General features: G+C 40.5%; 1 protein-coding gene across 1 annotated transcript; it reads left to right on the top strand.

Annotated features, from left to right (window-relative positions):
- The first annotated feature begins 286 nt into the window (after positions 1–286).
- LOC122149420 (U2 snRNP-associated SURP motif-containing protein-like) lies at positions 287–13894 on the top strand. The gene is made up of 6 exons (XM_042779586.1): positions 287–372; positions 7294–7341; positions 10132–10230; positions 11343–11457; positions 11851–11984; positions 13102–13894. The coding sequence occupies exons 1-6, from the start codon at positions 328–330 to the stop codon at positions 13279–13281; spliced, it is 621 nt and encodes a 206-aa protein (XP_042635520.1). The 5' UTR covers positions 287–327; the 3' UTR covers positions 13282–13894.
- Positions 13895–16747: the final 2853 nt, after the last annotated feature.

The raw sequence follows: 16747 nt of genomic DNA on the forward strand, positions 1-16747 counted from the left end.
ATAAATGTGAGCGCTTGGTTATGATCCCTAGTTAAACAGCGTTCAGTAAAGTTGCAATTACAGTATGATATCAAACCCAGTAACGAAGGATTTGCTGTGCTAGCCTTTTCAGTCTTCGAGGGCTTTTCTCAGTGAGATGTAACACTGCAGGCTGTTCCGAACGGTATCCGTTCCATTTCCCGTCGTTACCCGTACAGGGCAAGCGCTGCCTGCAGGCGGTGCGGGCCATCGGCGGCTCGGCCATCGGCTTCGCGCCCTCCGCTCGCGGGCTCGGTGGGATCGGCGCTCGCTTGGCCGCCGCCAGGGCTGGGCGAGGGGAGAGGCAAGATGGCGGACAAGGCGCCCGGCGGCTCGCAGAAACCCGCCGGGAAGGTGAGGCCGCTCCGCCCCCGGGACACGGCCCGCGCCCGCTCGTTCGGCTCGGGAGGCACGGCTCGTGGACCGTTCCGTTGCGCTTGGGGAGCACGGCCGGCGGCCCAATGCTGGGCGGCAGGGCCCGGTAGCGGCAGGGCGGCGAGGCGCGGGCGGCGCGGCCTGCTCTGAGCCCGGGGTGACCGCGGGCCCCGGGACGGGGTGGGAGGCGGGAAGGGGGCTCGGGGTCCCGGGTCTCTTGCGGGGCATCCCCGCTCCCCGAGACCGCCCCGGGCACGTTTCTGTCTCCGTGGCGTCCCCGTGCCCCGGCGGAGGAAGACGCGGGCTCGGCGGAGGCGCTGTGCCGGCCCGCGCGTCCCCGCGTTGGGGTGCGGGCTGTTCGTAATGCCCGAGCCCCAGCCGTGCCCACCGACGGGTTTCGTTTCACTGCTCTCCCTCCCGTGGGCTGAGGCCCGCGCACGGTTAGTTTCCAGCTGGCGAGTGTGAAGGAAAACGATGAATTGAGATGGAGCGGGTTCTTTTGAAGTGCCGTGAACTTTCGTAGAATTGCCGCGGCGTTCCCCGCGCTTTTCACTGTACCCGCTCTACTTCCTGTGGTTCCTGCTGGGTGGATTTCCAGCCCAGGAGCACAGGTAGTGCCGCAGATCTGGAAAACCTGGCCCAGAGCTGTGCTCTGAAACCTGCGGGTGGTCACAGCCCAGAACTGCCTGCGCTTGCAGCATTGCTCTTGCTGGGAGGGTAGAGGGCAAGATATTTTGGGGGATGCACTGGCAGCTGATGGTTTGAGGATTACTCCCTTTCATTCATTTTCGTTTCAGGTTTTACGTCAGAACTATATAAATCCTCCAGGTTTTGGTGTGCGAGTGTGTAAATCATTCAAAGGGGAAGCCGTGTTATGGCTGAGGATCCAGTGCTAGAAGTGTATAATTTTTGCCCATCTTTTTGTTACGCAAAACCAGGATTATTTAATCTTTTACTTTTATTTTGCTGCTAGGAAACTGTAGTAATTAATGCAGTTAGTAATGAAATGTAGTTACTTAATGTCTTTGCATGTTTACTCAGTTGTTACTAGAGTAGAAGAGTTTAATTTTGTTTCCCTTTTATGACCTGTTCCAAATATTGCTGAGAAACATTTTTTTGTCTTGCTTTTTGCTTGGAATGGCAAGAGCTGGACAGAACACTTGAGTAGTAAAATAGGTCTTAGTTTGTGGGCAGTGGCTTTCAGGGAACAGGATATTTTGGGATTTCAAGTATAATTGGAAATAGAATAATTAATTATTGATTAATGCAGCTGGTAGCATGGTACAGAAAACCAACCCAGATATGATTCCTTTCTTTTCGCAGTTACATCATAGACTATTTTTGTTTTGTCATTTTCTATTTCTGTATTTATGATATTCAACATACAGTAACAATTAATTTATAGGAATTGTTTTCTGTCCTAGATGTCAGTTCTGAAGAGGTGTGTTCAGGCAGTTTGTTAACTCTTCCATCCCTTGGAAATCAGTAGGATATGTAGGGAATGTAAGGTCAGACGTGTGTTCATCTGTCAGGGCCTGCTGAGGACACCCTGTACCTGCCTTGTCACCTTTGTGCGCTTCCCCCTCACCCCATTCCTCCAGACATCCATGCTGTGTTCCACTGGTATTTTTCCTGTGCTTTGCGTTCTAGATTTTGCTTGTTTCTTCTTGTAAGAGAAAACAGGGATAGTACATACTTGGATCCATGAGATTCTTTTTGTTGAAAAGTGAAATAAAATAAGATATGCCTATCTCTTGGGATTTGTTTTCCAAAAAGTAAATCTTGGGAAATCTTGGGGGGCTGAGCAGTGTGTGTTCCCTTCAGTACCTTTGTTTTGTTATTCTATAAATGCTTTTGATATACGTTGAGGTACTGCAACGTCTGCCGATGTCTGCAGAAAGAAGTGGTGTTGAAATTAGTAGTATTATTTTTGTTTTAATTAGTTTACTCACACAGGGATTTAAATGTGTATTTTTAGTTGAGCCTATATAAAAATGTTTATGGTTTAACAGTTGAGCAAATAACCATTTTGCTAAATTTTATGAAGTAATTTATCAGACATTTGGATTATTTAAAATAATTTTAGGATTCATTTATTTACATAATTAAAACCAAAGTTGTAGGCTTCTTTTGCAAGCTATATTTGTTTTGCAAATACAATTATTTATGTATCTCATAGACTCCATAGGAGTGGCAATTCCAAGGTGTGCCTTTGCTGGCTTCTAGATACCTGCTGGAAAGACAGTGACCTTTTATTTTCTGTGCTCTGTGAGGAACCAGGACCTAGTGCCTGAAATAAAGTAACTTCTCACCTTCAGAATGGTTGGTGTTTGTTCTTCAGTCTTGGTGTCCAAGTACTGAATTTGGCCCAGTTATTTTGATTATATATATTTATAGTGTAAAATCACATTTTTTTCAGCCAGGCATTATTTGTTTGATTCACTGAGAGGAAAGTGTTGCTGGAGGTGGTACAGGTTCAGGCAGCCCCCAGTGCCTGCCTTGCTGTGGTAGCAGCTGCTTTTTGTTATACTGGCAGCTGCTAAATAACTTTGAGAGTCTCCCATGTGAAATGCCTTGCAAAAGCATTAACTATTCCTTTGGCAGTTTGAGATTAGAATAGCAAGATTCGTGCTTGAGATTTCCAGAAATCCAAGTAGAAAAGAAGGATAATTAAAGAACAGAAAATAGAGATTGTCAAGGACTGTACAGGACATCAGTGTAAGACATGGTTCTGAAATGGCAGATACAGATGTTCAGTTATTCTCTTTATGTAATGAAATTTTATCTGCTCAGTGACTCTTCCATTTTGTTATTGTATCTTCTGAGAATAGTAACTGTCTGGCATGGCCATTGCTCTTACATAGACTGCTGTTATTATTGGGTACCATGTGCAGAAGAAATACTCCACTTGGACCGAGCTGTAGCTTTCCCTTTTTCATCCCAAGAGCTGTAGGTGTTATCTGAGTTGAAGGTTCTTACCATTCTGTACAAATACTTCCAGAGAAAGCCACTGTCCATTTGCTTTTGTGTCTGTGAGTTATGATGACTCAGAGAGGGACTAATACTAATCTGCATTATTCCAGTAGCTGTAAAGACTAAATACATTAGCCTTAAAATAATTTGCAGGTGTTTTCAAGCACTTACTTTCTAGAGCGAAAGGAAGAATAAAAACCATAGGGCAAGCTGGAAACCTCCTTTTGCTGACTTTTGACATCTTAATTTATAATGTGTTCCCATTTGTTTTTCCTTGCTGTCAGTGCTGACACAGAGTCCCAGCCTTAGCTGCTTCTTCCCTAGCACACATTGTCCTCTTTGGTTGGTTTGGGATGATTTGGGCAGCGGAGTGCTGCTATGAGTTGGGACGTGGTTTGGCTGAACCTCCCTGTCTCTCCGTTTCGTGGGAGATCAGCTAGACCAGGAACAGTGCTCTAGTTCAGTGTCACTGATGTGGGGGCAGGATCAATGGAGGGTGTTGAAACAGGGCAGGAGTGGCTTTCATCAGAGTTTCTTTTAGACATTTCACCCTCAAGCTATTGGTTCTTTCAAGGACAGGGCTTTCATTTATGTTTTAAGTTGTAGCCATTACAGTTGTAAAAGTACCATTCAGCATTTAGAAGGCCACAGATTGTCTCCTGGGCTCTGTTGACAGCTTTTGTGCTTTTGTTGCTCTTTGTTATTTCACTAAATGACATTAGTGTTAATTTAAAAAAAATTATTGTATACAGTCTATTTTAAATACTTGTGAAATAAGAAAATCATGCCAGTTTTACCAAGAGGTTTTTAAGTCTGGAGAAAATGTGAAGAGCTGGATTTGTGGCCATGTGAACTGTGGGCAGGAATGAAGATTTTGAAGAGCTGTTCTCTGTTTTCCTTGGAAGCTTCCATGAAACTGGAAGAAAATGTAAAGATTTTAATCTCAAGAGATGACTCAGCTTTGGGATTTTCATGGAAGTTTGTCATAAATCTCATTTGTTGGTCCTTTGAAGTTTTTGGCTTTTCTCTTGGAGGTTGAGTGAAGTTGGTCGGACTTAGTAGTGAAGCTTTGGGTGCCCTGAGCTCCAGGACTAGGGTTTGACAGGGCTGTATTTTACTGCAGGAGCAGTGCAGGCTGCTGAAATGGCACTTCAGCTGTGCTGGCACAAGCTTTGAGAAATGTGCAGCATGAAAGTGATGGAAAAAGTGATCCAGCTGTAAAATAGTCTGGTTGAGGAAAAAAAAATAAATAAAGATAGTTTTCATGCAGAGATGCAATGAATTGGGAATAAGAAGGCATTTGTCAATTGTTCATGCTGCCAGTGGCTGAAAGTTGGATTCACCGCATTTTTTCTGTCGGCATTTTGAAGAGGAGGGAGCTGTCCTCACATCCCATCACGTGTAGGGCAGAGCTTTTTGTGTCTTTCTTTCAGCAGTTAAGTTCAGTTGAGCTACTTGACATGATCACAGAAAGAATAATCCTGCTCCAGATTTCAACACAGGTGGGCAACATCTTCTAAAATGTTTCCCTCTGTTAGAAAGACACCGATTCCGCTGAGTCAGTGCAGCTGGTCTGACTCTTAAGGAAACAAGATGGCCCCTTTTGTCAAAGCTGTGCAGATGGATGCAAAATGCAGTGTTGGGAGAATTTGTGATTTTTTCCGATAACTGCCATTTAGAAACTGGCAGATAGCAATGTGTAATTTTGTCAAGAACCTTTTCATCTTCTTCTTTGTCAGAGCAGTTGATTGGTTGGCAAGGAGTAGTATCAAAGGTAGAACTAAATTTATACATAGGAAGAGAAGACTTGAAAAATAAGAATTGTTGAATTTGTGGCTCTCCAAAGCTGTTGGTTATTGTGGGGTAAAGTTGGTTTGAAAGCTGAAATTGCTTTTAGAAGTTTTCTGAGTGCGCCTTTATAGAAATTCTGCTGCTCAGCTAAGGTTCAGAGTGGTTCCACAGTGCCATGGTCCCTTGTTGGTGGTTTGGGGAGTGCCGCTGGACTGCCCCGGAATCCCTGTGTGCTACCACTCACTGAAGCCTTTCTGAGCAGTATCATCTGCTTGATGATGGAGAAGCTGACTGAGTGCCTTTCGTTTTTACTTTTTTACTTTTACTGCTCTATAAGCAACTTTAGCACCACCCCGTTAGGAGGTGTCACTATCTAAAACTTCCATAAACGAAACAGATGTGGAGAATCAGGAAGTGGCCATTCCTTTCTGCTGCTTCCAGACAAGCTACTTTCCTGGAGCAGTGCTCCATCTGTGTCAGTACACTAAGGCAGACAGCACTGTATCACTCCACCTTTGAGACTGAATTTTTTTTTAACTGCAGGTCTCAATTTTTTTTTTTTTTTTTTGGAGGCTGGAATTGCAGCTGCTGTGTTGGTTGCCGCAGGGTGGCAGCTGGCAGCAGGAAGAATGCTGTTTCCATGTCTGGAATTCTTTACACAGTGTACATCTTTTATCTGTGTGATGTTGGGCTTCACATTTATAAGCTCTTGGGGGAAGGACAGCTTTCCTTAGGCTACATTTGTGCAGTATGTAGACCTGTGCATAACAGATTACTGATCTGAGTGCCTCAGGCAGTTGTGGATCACAAAAAAATCCAGCACCAAGTACACAGGAGGAGAAGTTTGCAGGAAATGGCATTAGTAAAAGATGCTTGAGATATTTGCTTCCATGTGTATTCTAATGAACTGCTACTGCTGGATATGAATTCAACTTGTTCCTAGCTTCTGTGCAAAGATGTGCTTGTGAGTCATAGAGTGCTGCAAGGAAGGGGATTTGGGAGGTCTTTGAGAGTAAGACATGATTTTTTTCACCTGTTTTTTTCCCTGCCCCATTTCTGTTTCTTAAAAACACCTCCAAACATATTCCTAGAAACCTTTTGCTTCTTCCTTGGAAGGGCTGTATCTTTGTGTTGCTCTTCACCTTTGTGCACTTAATTCTGCTTGCTGAAGTGCTCTCTGTTGAAGACTATTTTTTTCTAAATTGATTTTACTGTATAAGATAGGAATGTACTTGTTGAAAGAAAAGTGTCTCTGTCTTAGCTGATGAAAAAGCAGGATGCACAGTTAAAACAAGGCCTAGTAAATTATCTTCTATAGTAGCATTTGGTGCTTGTTGGTTTTGAAAGACTGGGAATGAGAATCATCTATTACTATTTCTAGTATAAACTTATAAACTCCAGGTAATAAGGAGAAGTGCTAATGTTCTGCAATGAACAGATTTCAGCTGTTGGAAAGATGTTGCTTTGACTTAAATTTCAATTAAGGTATGAATTGTGCATCATGCAGCAATATCTTAGTAGCAGATGTTATGTCAGGTTTTCTGGAATTTGGGCATTATGTAACTCAAAAGTGTGTTCTCCGTCACTTAAGCTCGTTTAAAACCTGATTTTGTATATGTGCTGGTTTAAGTGTTGAGGTTCAGTTAGGGTTTAAATTAATTATGTCAGTTAGTACTTAGTCACAAATTGGGGTTTTTGAGGTGGCCAGGTTCCATCTATACACAATATAGTAAAAGCAGTTTTGGAAATTATTTTCTAGGAAGCCAAATGTAATCAAACACTTTATGTAATCTTCAAGAGCTCTTAAATGACAACTCTTGGAGAAGCAATGTAACTAACTTATTTTTTTTCCCAGTGGTGCCATTAGTGATGTATTTATAAAAGCCAGATGTGGAAATTCAGATTTTTTAATGCTCTATCTTTAGATCTGTCCCTTATTTGTCTTATGTTGACGTTGTTCCTGAGGTGACCTAGGTCAGATATATCATTAAAATGTATTATATGTATCTTTGTTCTTGTATATTTGGATGTTGAAATTGAAATGAAAGTCACATTCTAAGAACTGGGAAAAGCCCCCCAGAGGTTGTTTGCCTGTTTCTTGTTGTGTGCCTCATCTCCCCATCATTCTCTCCTTAGGTCAGAGGGCCAGATGCAGTACATACCACTGGATCTGCTGATTCACATGTAAGTCCAAAACACTTAAAAAACAACAAAAAAAATTGCAACCAAAGCCACAGACTCAAAATAGGCCTGTTTTTAAAGAAAACTACTTGCTACAGGCAGAGTCTGGTACATTTGGTATGTAACCTGTAGGTGTTTGCAAATGAACCATTGATTTCATGTTTAAAAATACTCCTTGAAACTTTGAAAACAAGCACCAGTGTAGGAAGCTGTGCTGGATGGTACTGCATCCATAATAGGTACTGGAACAGAAGGGAGCTGCAAGGACTCTGTATGGGTTTGTCTCTTCTGAGAAATGTTTGAGAATACAAGGTGGTCAGTCCTAGGAGTCATGGGATATTGAAGTGCCTTTTTGTATACAGTTGGCTTCTCAAAGCTCAGACAGTGCGGCCCTAATTCCATCCTTTATTTTTCTTTCTAATAGAATATGGTAACGGAAAAGGTAGGAGTAATAACCTGGTCCTTCTGGCCACCCCACCTCTTTTTCCCTCACTGATGAGACCTTTGCCTGGTGCTGTGGTTGGTATGTTGCATGAGGGCTTACCTGTTTCTGAACTAAAATGAAAACAGGAAGCAAGAGCCAAACTGGAACTTAATACCAGACAGTTCATTCTGTGGTTTGGATTTTCTTCAATATTTCAGTTTGGTTTTGTGCACACAAAAGTCAATTGCCAGCTGTTAAATTGCTTGTAAGAGCATTATTCAAGTTGTGATAGCAGAAAGTTTTCATAAAGAAGTAGCTTGTTTTATTGATTTCTTTTACTTGCTACAATTTGGACAATTACTCTTAAATCTCTTCTGAGTATTCTGTACTGATGGAACTGGAACTTGAGTGCTTTGTGCCACCTTACAGTCAATGCAGTGTTCTGTTTAAACAGAAGCTTGCTTTCATACAGAGATTTGATTACTCAGCTGCAATTTTCCCTTTGCTTCCATCATTTGCTTTACCCTTTTCACAGTATTTTGCATTTTTTGAAGGAGGAAGACCTTCAAGTTTTGTATAGTTGTATTTTTAGGAATTCTGTGAAGCTGCATGTGGTTAATGATAATGTTATAATTGCCCACCGGAATCTAACTAGCAGGCATAAATTAGTTCAGTCTTCTTAACTTTGTGTTGCTCCTACCACTTGGAAGGTTTTTTTTCCCTGAGACCCTTTCTAAACTGAGCAAATCTTAGTGCCAGAACTCTTTATCTTGCAGCTGCTTCCTTTCTGTCACTGGAACAAATATTCATGTGGCTGATCTGCAGGTATCCTGTGACATTACTGTGAGAGATTATTTTCTGATGACAGGATAAGCCTTGGGTAGAAGTGTAGTATTTGTTCTGCCTGCATTGCTGTGCTGTAGCTGTGTGCTCATGTTTTGCCAAGGTTGTATATTGTTTGTCACACTGAAATAGAAGCTGTTTTTCAGACAACTGGAAGACTGTATTTTATTAAATTTAAAAACACAGATGAATTAAAAGTCCCTGATAAGCCTGTCGCAGCAACTCACGTTGAGAAACACGGTGTCATAAACCAGATAACTTCACAGACAGCACTGCATAAATTTGTCTCTGATAGCTTTACTTTCAGTGATGAAGAGGGAACATTTTCAAAGAAGTATGAGCTACTAGGTGCTATGCTTGGCACAGATTTAAGAGATGTTTGTGATGCTAAGCAAGGATTATAAACTGAAGATATTTCAAGCAGTTTGTTTTTCTTGACACTTTTTTATGATTTTTTTTTAAATGGAAAACTGATACTAGAAATAAAATTCATTGCAAAGAAGATTATTCCTAGAGGACACCCTTTCCAGTTGATATCAGAATATTTTTCATAATATGACATTTAAGTTGTTCAACTTACTTGTCTTAATGTTTTATTGAGCTTTTTTTTTTAAGAACTACCATTGCAAACGTCATAGTTTTAGGCATCACTGTGTGCTCTGCGTAAGAGCATCACAAATATGTAAAAAACAAGTCTTACAACTTCTGAGGCTTTTTTGTTGTGCTGATTCTTCGTGAATTACTGTATTAAGGTAGGAGTTTCCAGAGAAGTATCTTTTCTCTCATTTAACTTCGCACTGCCCGTGTCTTTGGAACATGCTCTCCATCCTGTTGTCTTCCTTCTCTTGGTGCTTTACTGCCTGTTAACTACCAGAATAGAGCCTTAAGAATTAAATTTTGCCAGAAATTATTCTTATCTGGAATGCTTCCTTCATCAGGGTTTTGGAAAGAAATTTGAAACATTCTAGGAGCTGAGTGAGGTTTTTTGTTTCATTTAACCGATAGTTGAAAACCCCTAGAATGCATTTTGTTGTCTCAGCAAGGCTATTAATTTTTACCTTGAAGTACAACTGAAATTTAGCATCCATGTGGTTGTTCCATTACCTGTCCAACCTTGCACAAGCGTTATTCTGGCCAAAATAGTCAGAAAAACTTTTCTGAGGGGATGGGGGAGGGAAGGGGGAAGAACTGTAGTGCCAAGTGTGTATTTCTGAAGGTTTAGAATCTGCAGCACTGCACAGTGATAAATGTCCAGGCTTTTAAAGCAAGTGTCCTTCAGATTTCATCTGTGTTTGAATGGTGTATTAAAAACTTTCTCATTAAACCAAGGATGATTTGTTTAAAAAACCCACATAGATGAAAATTTTTGTTTATTTGTATTAGATAATGACAGTTTTAGAGACAAGTACAGGAAGGCATTTCTTTGTTTTATTTGAGTTTCTGGTCTAGACCAAGGTCAAAAGTAACATAAGTATTTTAATTGTTCTGTAAACATTTTGATGTCTGTTTCCTTACTCCCTTTGCAGCCTTTAATGGAAAGTAAACTTAAAGCATTCAGTATTGGCAAAATGAGTGCTGCCAAACGGACTCTGAGCAAGAAGGAGCAAGAGGAATTAAAAAAGAAGGTAATGGTATACCATGAAAATTTTGCTTTGTATGCAGGGTCCAAGTAAGTTTGCCTTTAGATTACAGCCAGCTTTTACATCAAATATTTAATTTTGATAATTTTAGCTCTCTTAAGAGCGAAAGTGAATTGTATTTTACATGTATAATGTGTTTTTGGCATCCATGGCATTAATGGTACAGAGAGGCTTACTCTTTCCTTCTCTGTGAGAAATCAAGTTCTCTGGCTTCCTGAAATAGGGAATTAAAATAATCCATTGATGTATTGCTCAGGATGGAGACAACCATCACCTTAGGTAATTTTCTGTTCTTCCATTGCTGTCTGTCATTGGTTTTCACTAATTACGGAGTACCTGTCATTTTTGAAACTGTTTCAGTATGTGTACTGAAATCATCCTTGTTGATTCTGTAAAACACTTTTTTGTCTAATAACTGTACTGGAAACAGTCATTAATACAAACCTTTACATTTGGTACTGCATTTTAGATTACTCAGGAGTGTCCCAATTTTAGGAAATAGGTATCTGGTAGTTTGTAACGTGGAAATTTTGAAAATCTTGGGGTTTGAACTTAATATACACAACTCATACTATATCCCAGTGGCTTATCTCCTGCTGGGTTATTGCAAATACTGTCCCAAAGATCTCCATAGTGCTAAATGTAGTGTCTCAGCTTAATCCATTGAATTAACTTGTTCACTGGGAAATACAGAAAGGTGCTCCTATTGTTTGTTGGTCTCCTTCAGCCACGTGGGTTGATCATAAAGGCTGAAATGGAATGGGCACTGTCTCTCATGCTGAGGCCAACAAAGCTCCAGGCTCATAAGCCTTTGATTCAAGCTTTTCTGTTTGGCATCCTTTGAATGTTAAATTGCCGTGTAAACTCCTGGAAGGGAACATATTGGAGCACACAGCCTCACTGGCTTTGTGTGTTATATGTGTGTTCTGCCCACATTTCTCAGAAATTTGAATTGTCTAAAATTGAAACCCCTATGATGCAGTTTGTGGCTTGAATTCTAGAAAATAAAAAGGAATATCACATAGCTAATTTAAGTGTAACTGTCTAGTGAAGGTTGTTCTGTGATGATAGTAAATAGATTAACATTTGCTGTGTAGGAGGATGAGAAGGCTGCTGCAGAAATTTATGAAGAATTCCTTGCTGCCTTTGAAGGAGGTGATGGTAATAAAGTGAAAACATTTGTAAGAGGAGGAATCGTTAATGCATCTAAAGGTATAATTAATCTTTTTTTGGAGGTGGTGGGTCATTTGGCTTTGAGTAAAGATGAAGATTGGCTTTGAATTGCATTTTAAAATGTTACATTAGAAGCAGAAACGAAAACTTGTAGCTAAAATCTACTTTATGCTTTGACTGAAGTAGGCAGTGGTGTGATTTGTGTTTTAACCATAAGAAGAAAAAATGCTTTTGTTTAACTTACCTAATCTATGTTACTTTTCGTCATATTAAAAGATGTTAAATTATGTAAAAGTCGTATTATCACCTTTTTAAAAAGGAAATAATATATTAAATAGAATGACCAGGACCTAAGAACAGCATTCTTTCTAATGAACAGTGTTGTGCAGCATTAGTTAATAAAATTTGCTTTCAACTTGTCTTTTATTTCAGAGGAGCATGAAACAGATGAGAAACGGGGTAAAATCTATAAACCTTCGTCACGATTCTCAGATCAAAAAAATCAACCAAGTCAGCCATCCAATGAGAAACCTCCATCCCTCCTAATGATAGAAACCAAAAAGCCTGTAAGTTTCTCGCTTGAATCTTAACTCCAGCCTGATGTTTTCAGAAGTGCTTAGAGATAGGACCATGTGATCTTGCAGAGTAGTTTTGTCTGCACGAGAGAAGATGGACATTTGGAGTTGCCTGAACCAATAGCAGATACAAAGGTGATTAAATGCAGGGGCCCAGGAGCCCTGGTTTGTGGCACAATACATTTGGTGCTGCGCTGCCCTTTTACTGTGTTCCTGCTAATGTGGACAAAGTTCTCATGGATATGCATTTAGTGACTGTTGCAGATTAACAGCTTCTTCAGTCCTGAGAATTTCTAGTTTTAGAAGCAATTCTTCTCAATTCCTATTGCTACCATCCGTTTTTGATTTTTTTTTTTTTAAACTTAAAACCAAAAAATAAATTTGTGTTGATCCAAGTTCTTCTTGGTAGGTTTCTTTGAGTTTGTTTGTTTGTTTTGGTTTGGTTTTTTTTTGGGGGGGTGAAGTTTAAGAAGACCCTCTTTGAGTTCCAGTACTTGTACAGTTCTGAAGCTGAGCACTTTTTATTTATTTTGTCTCTCACATGGTTTGAAGGAGGGTTTGTTTGTTTTGTTTTAGTTGTTTTTTGTTTTTTTTAACCAAGGTTCATCATAAAACATAATGAAAATATTAAAAATATGAACAAGCAGTCTTCAAGTCAAGTGATAATTGCATATGATTACTGTTACTACTGTGTATGTGTAATGAATGTCTTGGATGTCTTCAAAGTCTTTTAACAGAGCTTACTGCAGTTTTAAAGCTTTAGTGAAACGTATGATGCTGCCTGTTAGGGTGGGAAATTAATGTGATAATTATGGGCAGTTCCATCATAACTCCTGCCAACAAATGTCAGTGTTAGACCATTAGTACTACTGGATAGCAGTTTTGATTTCTAATGTATGTAAAGTTCTACAGATACAGAAATGAATGGTAGTATTTTTTATTTTTCTGAGCTCTGTTCTGTCATATGCAAGTGTTTGTACTGTAAGACTATTACTGCTTTTCAAAATTTTCATAAATACTTGTGAAGTAATGCAATCAGTTTACTCACTTGCCATGTCCAATGGTGATTGAAGATAATGAGGTAAAAATGATTTTATTTATTTGGCAGACCCTCCCCAAAAACAAAAACAAACAAACAACTTTGCCTGGGGTGAGTAGGAAGTCCAGTTTTTCCAAAGCTGTAGTGTGTAACACAAATATTTTGTATGTCTGCCTATTGGAAACGTTTTCATTTAAATTTGATTATATAAAAACAATGTTGTTGAAGATAATATTTCACATGAGTTAGTTAAGGAACATATATTACTGTTAAAAAAAAAGTAGTATTGCAGTATCCATATTCTTTGTCATTCAAGAGTGTTTTTCCTGAGGATCTTGTACTATTTAGAGTAACTGTTTTTTCAGACTGTATTTACATCCAAAAGGAAGCAAGAGAAGGAAATTCTTTTCAAGTAAAATGTTTGTGGATAAAATATTGAATATATATATGTAAAATAATTTACATATATATGTGCACACATCTATCAAATTCATTAGAGCATGATGGTTTGCTAGGGGGGTAGTCAGCATCTAGCTTCCAAATGGAACAAAGTGACAAAATACCTCACAGCTATTTTAAATGTGTATGTATTAGAGAGAGTGTTTGATCATGTGTGCTGCATTGTGAGAATGAGAAGTAACAAAGTTTATTTTCAACTATCCTTAATTTTTTATTTTCTAGCTTTGTGTTTGATAGCGCTCAGTCTGAATGTTTTGAGTCTGGTGGTTGTTTTGATTTTTTTTGTTGTTTTTTCCTCCTGTAGTTACTTGGTTTGAAAGCTGTGGGTAAAAGATGCATGGAAATTATCTGAAGTTTTGTTATATTATTTTTAAGTCTGTTCATTTTGTCTTCTGAAATGTTGTTTTATATATCTTTATTTTAGCCCTTGAAGAAAGGAGAGAAGGAAAAGAAAAAGAGTAATTTGGAACTTTTTAAAGAAGAATTAAAGCAGTAAGTTCTCTAGTTTTTACTATAAACAAACAAAATCCAAGGTTTTTGTCTTTTACAGACATTTACAGTATTTAAGATCATTCTTGCTAAGTTGTTTCCCAAAGAAGGTTTTTAGTTTCTTTTCCTCCCTCAAATGCTTGTGAAGTGGTATAACCAATTACAGTAATTTCACGAATACAAGCCGCAGCAATTTGACAAAAATTTTGGTGGAAACCCGGAAGTGCGGCTAATAGTGGGGGCGGCTAATCTGTGAATAATTTTCTGACATTTACAACCCCAGACGTACCAGCCAGGGCGCCGAACCAAGCACCGGCCAGTAAAAGCGGCATTCCGCGATTGTTACAGTGTTACTGTGTTGCCCTGGCTCCCTGCAGGCAGCACAGGGGGCGGGGAGAGAGGCGGGAGAACTCTCTTCTTCTCTCCTCTGCCGCAGCCCAGGGGAGAGACGGGGGGGCCCTGCGCCGCCATTGCCGTGGCCCGGGGAGGAGAGGGGGCGGCCGTGCCGTCATTGCCGCGGCCCGGGGGGGGGAAGGGGGGCGCTCTGCCCCTGCCCTCCGCCGCCGTGGCGGGAGCAGGGGGTGCTTCGTGCTCGACCAGCGCCGTGGCGCGAGCGGGGCGCTCTCTCCGTGCCCGACCAGCGCCACGGCGGGAGCGTGGCCGGGGCGAGCGAACCCAGAGGTGGCGGCCAGCCCCGAGTGGCAGCGCCGGGCTGGGCCACCTGGCCCCGTCAGCGGCCCCTAGCGGGCCGAGCCTGCACAGCCTTAGTTGAGCCAGTAAACCCCGCCATGCTGCGGTTCTGTTAGTATTTGGCAACTTTGTTGCATGCGGGTCCTCGCTGCGAACGACAGAGCGGCTTATATTCAGGTGCGGCTTATTTATGGACAAAAAATGAAATATTTGCCAACACCCAGAGATGCGGCTTATACTCAGTGCGGCTTGTATTCGTGAATTTACTGTAGCTTAAAATAACTTGGGCTTAATTACTGCCGTTGCTGATGAGCTTGGCTTTGACCATTGTTGAGATCATCTTGGAGCTGGCTGGTGTTGGCTTCATCAACCATGGGGGAAGCTTCTGGCAGCTCCTTGCACAGGCCACCCCTGTAGCCCCCCACTACCAAAACCTGTCCAGCAAACCCAGTTCAGGGGTGTAGCAGAGAGATTGGTGACAATATGAAATGTCTGCCACTCTTGGAAAGACTGAGCTTTCTCAGTGTTTCTAAACTATATCCGGAGGAATTTGTAGGAGGAGGTTGCACTTTTGTATAACGTAGAAATAAGAGTTGTAATTCAAGTCTGGAGACTTCAACTTCTTAAAAGCAAGCTGGATGATTCTTGAAAAAGCAGATTGTTCACTTCCATATGTGTTGTAATACAACAAAGAACAGCACATACATTGAGTGCAACTGAGTGCCATATATTTATCCTGATGCTAGAGATGGAAAACAAACGAATTTCTGTGTGTTAGAAAGCAGTAGGTACAACATTCTGAATCCATATGTGGCTTTTGTGAAGAGTGCCTGAGCCTCACTGCTGCATGTTCCTTAGTGTAAATGAGATGAACTGACAGCCTTGTATTCCTGGGATTCAGTATCTTCATATCAGGATTTAAGGCCAGACTGCCGGGAACCAAATAAATGGCTATTTCTGAGTACTGTCCTCAGAGTTGGAAACTGAGATGAAATCCAGTTTATTCTGGAAATAGTCATGTGTGTGTGCCTGTGTGTGAGGCTTAGAAAAGCTAGGAGGATAAATAGACACTAAGGAGTTGTGTGCAGCTTGAAAAGTCACCTCAGTGGTCTGCGGTTCTCTGGCGGTTGGGTGTGGATTTGGAGTCACTTTTTCAGAGCACAGTTCTTATTTCCAGTTTTGTTTGCGAATTAAATACCCTGACAGTGTGAATGAGGAAGCATGCAGCTGGAATAATTCTGGTAGATGCAAAAGTTCAGACATACTGGCAATTTGGAAGTTCTAGCAAACTCATTGTTTCATATTAAAAATTCTCATAGTTGTAAAGTTAATTCAAAGTTTTAGAAAAAAAGCTTCAAAATGGTTTTAAGTTGTTGCTTACTTTAAACTTGCTTCGTAGAATCCAAGAGGAGCGTGATGAAAGGCACAAAACAAAAGGTAGATTGAGTCGTTTTGAACCACCCCAGTCTGATTCAGATGGGCAGCGGCGTTCAAGTAAGTAGATGTTATTTCTTATGTTAGTCTGGGCTACAAGATTTGTAGACTAAACTACATATTTTTCTTCTCTGTATTCAGTGGATGCTCCTTCAAGAAGAAACAGATCATCTGGTGGTAATACAGATTCTTTTCTTACTCAATTTAATGTTGTCATTTAAATGCATAGCAGAGATTATGACTTCTGTTTTTGTTTGTTTTTTCCCCTTTATTTCAGTACTAGATGATTATGCACCAGGGTCACATGATGTTGGAGATCCAAGCACAACAAATTTGTATCTGGGAAACATCAATCCTCAGGTAGGTTTGGAGCCAAGGATGCAGTGTTGGAATGTTTAGGCCCAGATGAATTTTTTTTGCAATATTCATTGGAGTAAATGCTCTGTACATAATACTGAAAAGGTTTAGCCTACCAATCTCTAACTCAGTTAAAACTTTTTCCATTGATATCCCTAAGGAAGGTGGATCATATGTTTAAAATTTGATATGCTCAGTTAAAAGCGCAGGTTTTTTAGATTCTTGTTTCTGCTGTAAGTTGCACTGGGGGGCTATCAATGAAGTGGTGTTTTTCAAGATTAAAATT

The sequence above is a fragment of the Catharus ustulatus genome, chromosome 10, assembly GCF_009819885.2.
Source record: "Catharus ustulatus isolate bCatUst1 chromosome 10, bCatUst1.pri.v2, whole genome shotgun sequence".
Taxonomy (NCBI): Eukaryota; Metazoa; Chordata; class Aves; order Passeriformes; family Turdidae; genus Catharus; species Catharus ustulatus.